Here is an 11,516-nt window from a genome sequence, read left to right as displayed (position 1 = left end):
CAAAGCTCTTTTCTAGGTAATTTTTAGAAACTTCCAGATTGCACTGGATATTTATATGCACAAAAATGATGAGTGCAGTGGAGAGTGTAACCCATCTAATTTTGCAGAAGAGCATCAACTCAACTTTAGATTTAGAAACCCAGCTGCAGCTCCGTGTGCCTCCATTGGGGGTGGGGGCAGAAGTTACAGTCAATACACAGAATACTTTGCTCTGTTTGTAGGTATCTGTGATCTCTCCTGCTTTCCGTGCAGTCTTACCCATTTCGGAGCCTCTGATTCCCAAGTGCATCGTGCTGTCTTGATAACACCAGATATGGTTGGATTGGCTAGGTTGACGTGTGTCCATCAGTGTAGGGATTAGGGTGAGACCAGAGCTGCGTCCAGGACACTCAACTGAAGGAGGCGCTTGCAGGAATCCGAATACTCTTGCCCCACTCAAATCCTGGCCCGGGTGTCCACTGTGCATTTGTCATAACTCCAATGGGTGAAAACGCCCCGGGCGAGTTTACCTGGCTTCTTCTCCCCTCCCCTCCCAGACGCGCAGGAGAGCCCGGAGGACCTCCTAGCCCTGTTCCTCCTCTCGGCCAGCGAGGTCGATGTCCAGGTGACCGTGTACGTGTGTCCGGCCCAGGCTCGGTGCGGAAGACGGAGAGGAGTTGCGTGTGACCGGTGTTAGGCCGGGCGGGTCCATATCCGGGTGGACCCAGTGGGTGGGGCCGCTCCTCCCGCCAGGTCCCGAGGTGGGTGCAGGGGTGGGGAGTAACGCGCGGAGATTCCCTTTCGCACCTTCCCATCGAGAGGGGGCGGCAGGGTGTGGATTCCGGGCGTGCCCACCCTGCGGATCGGCTTCAAGAGCGCCCCGAGCCCCGGGCCTGAGCGGCCCCGGGGACTGGAAAGCAGAGAAGGAAGACCTGGAGGAGGGCTGGCCGAACCGGCCACCCGCTCCGAACTTGCCAGGCAAACTAGTGCGGAGGGAGGGGCCGGGGCCGCGACGGGGGAGGGGCGGCCGCAGCTGCATCCAGCCCCTTTGGCTTCCTTCCCAGCGCTCCTCGCCTCCTCCTCCTCTTCCTCCTGTATGAGTCAGGCGTTTCCCGGGGATTTGGAGCAGCCACGCGCGGCCCGGGCTCCCGGAGCTGTAGCCGCCGCCGCCGCGCCAGGAGCCCCAGCGCCGGGGCCGCCACCGCGGCGGGCCCCCGCGTCCCGGGCGCGCACGGACCATGGAGAGGGCAGCCCAGGGCGCGGAAAGCGGCGGGGGCAGCAACAGCAGCAGCCGCAGCAGCAGCCGCGCCACCTCGGCGGGCTCCTCACCCTCCTGCTCTCTGGCTGGCCGGGGGGTCTCTGGCAGGTCGGCGGCCGCCGGGCTCGGAGGCGGGGGCAGCCGCAGCAGCCCGGGCTCGGTAGCCGCTAGCCCGTGCGGGGGCAGCGGCCGGCGGAGGGAGCCGGCGCTCGAGGGCGTGCTCAGCAAATACACCAACCTCCTCCAGGGCTGGCAGAACAGGTAACGCGCCCGCCGTCCGCCCCTCCCTGCGCGCTGCTCTGTGTGAGTGTGTGCGCGCGCGATCGCGCCGCCGGCAAGCTGGGGCGGCCTCGGCACCCGGGCCCACCACGCGTCCCCGCTACCCTAGGTGCGCCGCGACCCCACCCCGGGCCCACATCGCAGTAGTGGGGAAGGAAGGAGAGCCTTGGCACCTGCAGGGACTGGAGCGACAGGCGAGCGCGCTGGTCCCCGGGCCCTGCAGGCTAGCGGCTTCCGGCACCCTTGGAGAAGGACTGAGAGTAGGGGGCAGAGGGGCGTGCGCGATGCCTGTACGTAAGAGCTGGCCCCATCACAGCAATTCTGTCTACATCCTAGTTCATTTAAAACTTTGTTGTTTAAAGACGCCACCACCCCCATAAATCAGCCAGTTATCCTCGGCAGTTTCCGGGGCGCGCGCTAGCCCCCCGCCCAGTTGGTGGCCGAGAGACACTGCGACGGAAGTTTAGTGTGGTTTTTTCTTTGACACTCTCTCCCCTTTCGAAATGGGCAGTTCGCTGTTTAAGTTATTTTCTCCCTTAAGGTGTTTCCTGAAGTTGCCTGCTCACTCTACTCTCCCAGTTGGGACATGTGGAAGGAGGGGTGCCAGGGCAAGGGGTCGCGGTGTGTGTGGACCGAGGTAGTAAGGAACACTTGAAAGGAGCAGACGGGGCACAGCATTTATGTGTAGGTGTGTGTGTGTGTGTGTGTGTATAGTTTTTCAAAAACAAGTCAAAAATACCAATATTCATGCAAGGAGAATGGGACTTTTTGGAGAGTTTGTTGATGAGATCTGTGTCAGGTCCTTAATAGCCCTTGAATACGAGGTCTTGTGGTTCTTAAGGATGCTTGCGAGATTTTCATCACATCCCGGGAGCTATTGCTTATCTCTGCTAGTTACTAGAGTACTTGGCGGTCTCTCCCTGTGTAAGTTTCAGATTGTTTCCAGCTGAAACTGCAGGCAGTTATTTACGTGAAGCTCTACTAGGAGAAAGTGTTAGTGGATCAGTTTTGTCTGGACTCTTTGCTACCCCACGGACTGTAGCCCGCCACGCTTCTCTTTCCATGAACTTCTTCAGACAAGAATACTGGAGTGGGTAGCCATTTCCTTCTCCAGAGGATCTTCCCGACCCAGGGGTTGTACCAGGGTCTCCTGCGTTGCAGGTGGAGAAGGGTGACTTCCTAAGTAAGGAAACTGAGTTGATATTTTAGGCAGAGAACTTTCCCCAGAGTTTCCTTGGGGATCTACTACTGTGTTAGTGGAAGCTGCACCTTAACTTTTGAATCCTTTTATTTCCCAAAATAGCCCCAGTGTCAATTCTTGAAAGCTGAAAAGGGAATAGGTAGAGTGCCAAAGAGAAGACAGATGAGAGGACTGAATCTGATTTCAGGTCCTGGTAATTGCCTTGTTAATGGTACCTGGCTGTGCCTTGCTTGTGTAGCATTTGATTTGTGTGTTGGACAATCACCTTTAATTCCGTTTTTTTCCCCCCTGAAGTGATTTATGAGGCCAACAGAGCTTTTACCCTGGATTAGTTACTTCACTTGGGGATGGCATTTTACCTGCAATGTATATTAAAGGATTTGTTCTTTGGAGTGGATTTAGGGGAAATTGGAGTAACTCATGCTTTTGTGTAATTAAATCCTCTGGAGTATTTAGGTTGAAGGCCAGATTGCGAAGAGGCAAAATTTATAACAATAATAATACTAATAATAGCACCAACAACACATACTTGATTGCAGGCTACACAGGTGAAATGTACTGTGTATACTGCTGAAGTCTCATCTTTATCGAATTTGTTTACTGTGGGTTATAGCTGGCTGCCACTGTTTGTTCTTACCACAGTAGACGCATTGGTCTCAAAGCCTACCATTGCCTTCAAAAGCATCGTCTCTTCCTAGTGGTCAGGGTCTCAGCGTTGGGGTTTGTTTCCAGCTGTGGCTGAGGGTGCATCAGTGATCCGGAGAACGTCTGTGATGGCTGTGCCTGCATGCTTCTCCCTCCTCAAGGGGTCTTAGAAAGGAGGATCTGGACCAGTGAAAAGGAACAGGGAAGAGAACAAAGATGGAAACTTTGAAAAGTATTCACTTATCAGTCATTTATTCAGGAACTATTTTATGGAGGCCCTACTATGTGCCAGGCATTGGGTCAGCTACTTTGGAGCTCCTGCTGTGTGCAAAACACATAGGCATCTTTTCATCACATAGTGGAGGGGGACACAGGATTCAAAAGTGGAAGGAAACCTTACCACCCACCCCCCAGGGGAAACACCTTGGTGTGAGTAGTTGGGCTGAGTCAAGCTCCCTGCATTTGGGGGCCTCATGGCATGTTCCTTTGCGCTTTTTTTTTTTTTTTCCAAATTGTCTGCAGCTAGTGATGGATCTCCAGCCATGAAGTCCTTGGTGAGGCTGCTGTCTGTTGATAACACACCAGCCACCCACCAACAGTTTTTACTCTGGTGTCTGCTTGCACATCCCCAAGTAAAGCTTATATTTTAATATTCAGTATCATATTCTGCCTTAATTTATTTGTAGTGCTCTTACCCTCATCTGCACGTCCCGAGGAAGGCATTGTGGCCAGAACACAAGACCGGTGACATAAAGAGGGATGGCAGGAGGGAAAGCTACATGTGTGGGACTCGCCTAGGAGCGCACGTCCAGGACACTTGGTGCTCTCATTGGCTGAGAGGGTGCCACGTAATCGGAGTGGGGTGGGGAAATCCTCAGGAAGGAGTTTCTTTTTTTTTTAATTTAAATTTATTTACTTTATTTATTTTAATTAATTTATTTTAATTGGAGGCTAATTACTTTACAATATTGTATTGATTCTACCACACATCAACATGGATCCGCCACGGGCATACATGTGTTCCCCATTCTGAACCCCCCCCGCCACCTCCCTCCCCGGACCATCCTTCTGAGTCATCCCAGTGCACCAGCCCCAAGCATCCTGGCGATTCATTTCTTATATGATGTTATACATGTTTCAATGCCATTCCTCCAAATCATCCCACCCTCTCCCTCTCCCACAGAGTCCAAAAGACTGTTCTATACATCTGTGTCTCTTTTGCTGTCTCACATACAGGGTTATCGTTACCACCTTTCTAAATTCCATATATGTTAGTATACTGTATTGGTGTTTTTCTTTCTGGCTTACTTCATTCTGTATAATTGGCTCCAGTTTTGTCCACTTCATTAGAACTCATTCAAATGTATTCTTTTTAATGGCTGAGTAATACTCCATTGTGTATATGTACCACAGCTTTCTTATCCATTCATCTGCTGATGGACATCTAGGTTGTTTCCATGTCCTGGCTATTATAAACAGTGCTGCGATGAACATTGGGGTACACGTGTCTCTTTCCCTTCTGGTTTCCTCAGTGTGTATGCCCAGCAGTGGGATTGCTGGGTCATATGGCAGTTCTATTTCCAGTTTTTTTGAGGAATCTCCACACTGTTCTCCATAGTGGCTGTACTACTTTGCATTCCCACCAACAGTATAAGAAGGTTCCCTTTTCTGCACACCCTTTTCAGCATTTATTGTTTGTAGGCTTTTTGATAGCAGCCATTCTGACTGGCATGAAATGGTACCTCTTTGTGGTTTTGATTTGCATTTCTCTGATAATGAGTGATGTTGAGCGTCTTTTCATGTGTTTGTTAGCCATCTGTATGTCTTCTTTGGAGAAATGTCTGTTTAGTATTGAAAGCATTTCCCCTAAAGTCAGGAACAAGACAAGGGTGCCCACTTTCACCACTACTATTCAACATAGTTTTGGAAGTTTTGGCCACAGCAATCAGAGCAGAAAAAGAAATAAAAGGAATCCGCATTGGAAAAGAAGAAGTAAAACTCTCACTGTTTGCAGATGACATGATCCTCTACATAGAAAACCCTAAAGACTCCACCAGAAAATTACTAGAGCTAATCAAGGAACGTAGTAAAGTTGAAGGATATAAAATCAACACACAGAAATCCCTTGCATTCCTATACACTAATAATGAAAAAATAGAGAAATTAAGGAAACAATTCCATTCACCATTGCAACGAGAAGAATAAAATACTTAGGAATATATCTACCTAAAGAAACTAAAGACCTATATATAGAAAACTATAAAACACTGGTGAAAGAAATCAAAGAGGACATTAATAGATGGAGAAATATACCATGTTCATGGATTGGAAGAATAAATATAGTGAAAATTAGTATATTACCCAAAGCAATCTATAGATTCAATGCAATCCCTATCAAGCTACCAACAGTATTTTTCACAGAGCTAGAACAGATAATTTCACAATTTGTATGGAAATACAAAAAACCTCGAATAGCCAAAGCAATCTTGAGAAAGAAGAATGGAACTGGAGGAATCAACCTGCCTGACTTTAGGCTCTACTACAAAGCCACAGTCATTAAGACAGTATGGTACTGGCACAAAGACAGAAATATAGATCAATGGAACAAAATAGAAAGCCCAGAGATAAATCCATGCACGTATGGACACCTTATCTTTGACAAAGGAGGAAAGAATATACAATGGAGAAAAGACAATCTCTTTAACAAGTGCTGCTTGGAAAACTGGTCAACCACTTGTAAAAGAATGAAACTAGAACACTTTCTAACACCATACACAAAAATAAACTCAAAATGGATTAAGGATCTAAATGTAAGACCAGAAACTGTAAAACTCTTAGAGGAGAACATAGGCAAAACACTCTCCGACATAAATCACAGCAGGATTCTCTACGACTCATCTCCCAGAATATTGGAAATAAAAACAAAAATAAACAAATGGGACGTAATTAAAATTAAAAGCTTTTGCACAACAAAGGAAACTCTAAGCAAGATGAAAAGACAGCCTTCAGAATGGGAGAAAATAATAACAAATGAAGCAACTGACAAAGAACTAACCTCAAAAATACACAAGCAACTCCTGCAGCTCAGTTCCAGAAAAATAAACGACCCAATCAAAAAATGGGCCAAAGGAAGGAGTTTCTATAATGCATTAGTATAGTTCTTTGAAGAAAATATTTCAGACATTATAGCATGGTAGAGATTTGTAGGATGGCATTAAAAAGTGCATGTATTCTAACTTGCTTCAGTCATGTCCGACTCTGTGCAACCCCATGGACTGTAGCCCCACTAGGCTCCTCTGTCCATGGGATTCTCCAGGCAAGAATACTGGAGTGGGTTGCCATGCCCTGCTCCAGGGGATCTTCCTGACTCAGAGATCAAATCCTTGTCTCACACTGCCTGCATTGGCAGGTGGGTTCCTTACCATGAGCACCACCTGGGAAGCCCCATTAAAGTGTAAATACCTCTAACAAATGAACACAGTTTCAGAAGGAGGTAGGTGCTCATAGATTAAAAATATATTTAGGGAATTTGCTGGTGGTCCAGTGGTTTGGATTCCATGCTTCCACTGCTGTGGGCCTGGGTTCGATTCCGGTTTGGGAAATTAGGATCCCACGAGCAACAGGGCATGGCACATACACATTTATGAAAGTGTGAAAGTGTTCGTCATATCCAACTCTTTGTGATCCCACGCGCTCCTTTGCCCGCCAGGCTTCTCTGTCCATGGGATTTCCCAGGCAAGAATACTACGGTGGGTTGCCATTTCCTTCTCACATATATATGATGCATATATCATATATATATATACATATATACATATATATGTATATATAAAAGATGGTGAAATAAAGGCATGTATTTGTGGAAATTTGTGTGGATCTAATGTCTTTGCTGATATTCACATTTTAATCTAGTGCACAATCTTTTCACCCACTTTTTGAGTTTCATATGGAATGAGTGTACCACGGGGAGAGTAAACCCCAGAGACTGGGGAGAGTCAGGCAGATGCCATATCATACGTGGCCTTGTAGGCAGGGGAAAGATTGAAGACTGTTACAGTTTGACAGAAGGATTTTAGGCAGGGAGGTGACCCGGTCTGCAACTTTCAAGAGCTCACTCTGGCTCCTGTGTGGAGATGAGATTTTCAGGAGCAGGTCAGAAAGCAGACAGGAGCGCAGCATGGCGGTCCAGGCAAGAGATGCTGGGGGCCTGGACGGTGGGGACAAGGGAAATGCAGAAAGGGACACATTTGGAGTGGGGAGGAGGGACATTGCTGAGGGGTTGGATGCTGAGGTGAGAAAGCAAGAGGGGCCAAGGATAGCTTAAACTTTTTTAAAATTGAAATATAGTTGATTTACAGTGTTGTGTTAGTTTCAGGTGTACAGCAAAGTGATTCAGTTTTACTTTTTTTTTTTTTTAATGTTCTCTTCTTGAGTATGTAGGCTGGGAGGCTGAGGCATCCTTCATGGATCCCAGGGTCACAGGGGACGCACCTGCCTGTGCGTAGGATAGGGGACACTCAGGAGTTCTGTTTGCTTCTGTTCAGTTTGAGAAGGGTAGATCAAGCAAGGATACAGTATGGACTCTCATTTGCCCTAAGGCTGAGTTTAGTCTTTGGCCAGAACGGAACTGCTCTGGGGTTGGTTTTAGCTTCTAGTGTTTTAGGGGAAATAATTTCTCATTAGATCTGGGAAGTGATGTTTAAATATTTGAGGGCTTTCATCGCCATTCAGTTTTTGATATTTGGAGGAAAAAAGACTGCAAATGTGGAGTCAGCCTCTAATTCTTTCTTGGGTGATTGGTGAGGTTGTAAGAACTCAGGAAAACACTGAAAGGCAAATCTTGAATGGGATGAAGTGGACGAGTGCTGGCATATGAAAACCTCAGGCCAGTGGACATGCATTTGGACAGTTAGAGCAGTGCGGACTCTGGGTCAAGTCCTGACCTCAGTACTGAGCACACCTGTTGCCTTGGGCCAGTTCCGTAATTGCCCTGGGCTTCCGCTTTCCTGCTTGCTTAAATGTTGAAGATGGTGTAACCTCTGCTCTTTTCCTTAGTTCAGTGTGGGGATTAAATGAAGACCTGATGTGTAAGGGGCTGAGAATAGTTCAGGATCTCAAGAAGGAGCTGTTTTTGGATCTTCAGTTTGCCCCTACTTTAGCGGACCCTTTCCGGTCCATAAAACTCTTGGTCTCTTTTTTGAATGCTGTGATGGCTCTGGGGTCCCATTCGCATAATTATCACAGAGTTCTTTGCAGAGAAGATGATGGGTTCTTTGAGGGGCAAGAGGTCATTTAAAACTTGGAACCAGGCATTTACGTTTCTGTCGGAAGTGACTTCCTTCCTCCTCCAGCCTCTAAACCCCATCTCCCTTTCACGCTTTTTCTCCTCCTCAACCCTTACCACCAGCTGACATGCTCTGTATTTTACTCTTTTGTCTTTCTGCACTTGGTATTAACTCCCTGAGGACAGAGAGTAATTTTGCCTGTCTTGTTCACTGCTGTATCCCTAGAGTCTAGAATAGGACGTGGCATATAATAAGGGTTCAGTAAGTATTACCAAATGAGTTAGCAAGTAAATGAATGACAGAAAAGACAAGCCAGGATTTAGTTCTATTTTGGCCAGCGTTTACCACTGTTCTTGCAATTCTTAATGCTCTACCAGCTTAAAGCCTCGTCCTTGAGTTAGTATGTTTATCGTTTGCCCTCTTCTCTGCAACATGTCATCAGCAGACATGCCCATCCTGACCTCAGACCCATGACCACCCACCCAAGGTGGACCTTTAGGAACCAGATATCCAGGGCTTGCTTTTCACTCGATCTGTATTAACAGACTTTGAGAAGACAGTGTGTAGCCTCTGGCATGATTTCCCAGGGTTTTGGGGTCACTTGGTCCATTTAGCAAAGTCAGTAGGGGCATATATTGACCTCAAAAGTAATACTGCATTAAAATGAATGCTTTTCGAGAATTCCAGTAGTTTTAGAGACAGTTGGTGGAGATACCAGGGTTGAAAATCACTGTTCTGGTTTAATGGTCTCGTCTCCTTGTGCTCCGAAGGATTTGCACGTCTTGCTGTCTGGGTTGTCAGATTGTTCTGAGGCCCCACTCACATTGTTTAGGGACCTTAGATGGCTTCATTGACAATAATTATAAAAGATGATTGCTCAGATCACAAAGCTGCTGATTATATTTATGTATTATATTGTAATATATACAACTATATATGTATAAAATATATAATAATATATGCATAGCATATTATCCTATATAATGTATACAAGGGGAAGAGGGCATAAGAGGATGAGATGGCTGGATGGCATCACTAATGTAGTGGACATGAACTTGGGCAAACTCCACGAGATGGTGAGGGACAGGGAGGCCTGGCATGCTGCAGTCCATGGGGCTGCAAAGAGTCCGACACAACTGGTGATGACAACATTATATTGTATATGATTTGTACTATACACATACATGTATATAATACATTATATATGATATATGTAATGTATGCCATATGTTAATCACCCTCTGTGGGATTGGCTGTCCTCTCACCCCTGCCTTATTTAAAGTGAACATGTATTTGATATTTATACCCAGTGGGCTTCCCTGGTGGCTCAGATGGTAAATAATTTGCCTGCAGTGCAGGAGACCCAGGTTCGATCTCTGGCTCAGAAAGAGCCCCTGGAGGAAGATGTGGCAGCCCACTCCAGTATTCTTGCCTGAAAAATTCCATGGCAAGAGGAGCCTGGCATAGCTACAGTCTATGGGGTCGCAGAGTCGAACACAACTGAGTGACTAACACACACACACATGCACATGCGTGTGCATGCTTGCACACACACCCTGAATGGTGAGCATGATTTTCCTTCTCTTTTTTCCCATTATTTTTTCCCCCTAAGGTGAACGTGCATCCATTTTGCAGTTTGAAAATATTATCGAGAAAAGGAAAGCTGCCCATACCTTTCCACATAATCTCTGAATAACTGAATTTTTGAGGGTAAATTTGAAGTCTTATATATTCGTTCAGAAAAATACACAACTCATAAAAATACGTAGTTCAGTGAATTTTCACACACAACCAGATCAAGAAAAAGCAGCCCCTTCATCCCATCCCTTACTGTCATCCCCGGCCCCTGTAGGTGCCACTATTCTGACTCCCAATACCATATATTATTAGGCCTATTTTTTAATTTCATATTGTAATGTGATCTTTTATGTCTGGCTTCTTAGCCCCATTCATGTTGTGGTCTCTTTATTTCCACTGCTGTTTGGTATTCCGTTGTATGAATGTACAAAATATATTTGTACCTATTATAGGTTGACATTTGAGTTCCTCCCAGTTTTGGGGCTCATATGAATAGTTTTGGGAAATACACGCATACCTGTCTGTGGGTGGGTACCTAGGTGTGGAGGTGTTACAGATGTCCCACTCACGAGAGGCATCCAGAGAGTTTTCCAGAGTGGTTGTGTCTGTTAGTATGCCACCAGAAATGTGAGCGAGTTCTAGGTGCTCCACAGACTCATCCATACTTGACATTGTCTGTTCTCGTCGTAGCCAATCTGGTGGGTGTGTGTCGGTATCTCCTTGTGGTTTTAATTTGCCCTTTCTGATGGCTAATGAAGTTATTAGCTTTCTAATATCTGCTTTTTTTCTTATTAAATTGTGGAATTTCCTGTGTATTCTGGGTCTGAGTTCACTGATAGGTTTCTGCACACGTGGGCACAGGTGTTCTATATACAGAGAAAGCAGCTTCTTTCATGCCATGGTTTGCGAGTTCCTCTCTTACTAGTGTCTTGATAAACACAAATTCTAAATTTTAACATAGTCACATTGTCAATGTTTTCCCTTTTTGTTGGGTTCTTTTTGAGCCCTGTTAAGGAAATCTTTACCTGTCCCATGGTCATGAGATGGTCTGTGATGTTTTCCTTTTTTAAAATATTTATTTTTATCTGTGTATTTGGCAGTGCTGGGTCTCAGTTGCAGCACGTGGGGTCTTCTGTCTTCGCTGTGGCGTGCAGACTCTCTAGTTGCTGCGTGTAAACTCTTCAGTGGCAGCTTGCAGGGTCTAGTTCCCTGGCCAGGGATTGAACCCCGGCCCCCCTGTGTTGGGAGCATGGAGTCATATCCACTGGACCACTAGGGAAGTCTCTATGAC

At 46.3% G+C, this 11,516-nt stretch overlaps 1 protein-coding gene across 2 annotated transcripts in view; it reads left to right on the top strand.

Annotated features, from left to right (window-relative positions):
* Nucleotides 1-647: 647 nt before the first annotated feature.
* The window catches only part of OSBPL10 (oxysterol binding protein like 10), a 360,812-nt gene continuing 349,943 nt past the window's right edge, over nt 648-11,516 (top strand). Inside the window, exon 1 of one of the 2 annotated variants that reach the window (XM_070777074.1) lies at nt 648-1,498. In XM_070777074.1, the coding sequence (XP_070633175.1) occupies nt 1,218-1,498 (281 nt within the window). In that variant the 5' untranslated portion in view covers nt 648-1,217. The remainder of the gene's footprint in view (nt 1,499-11,516) is intronic. The other variant, XM_070777075.1, reaches the window with a different exon arrangement.

This window comes from Bos indicus, chromosome 22 (assembly GCF_029378745.1).
Source record: "Bos indicus isolate NIAB-ARS_2022 breed Sahiwal x Tharparkar chromosome 22, NIAB-ARS_B.indTharparkar_mat_pri_1.0, whole genome shotgun sequence".
In the NCBI taxonomy this organism is placed as follows: domain Eukaryota; kingdom Metazoa; phylum Chordata; class Mammalia; order Artiodactyla; family Bovidae; genus Bos; species Bos indicus.
This window is presented reverse-complemented; position numbering and strand designations above follow the sequence as displayed.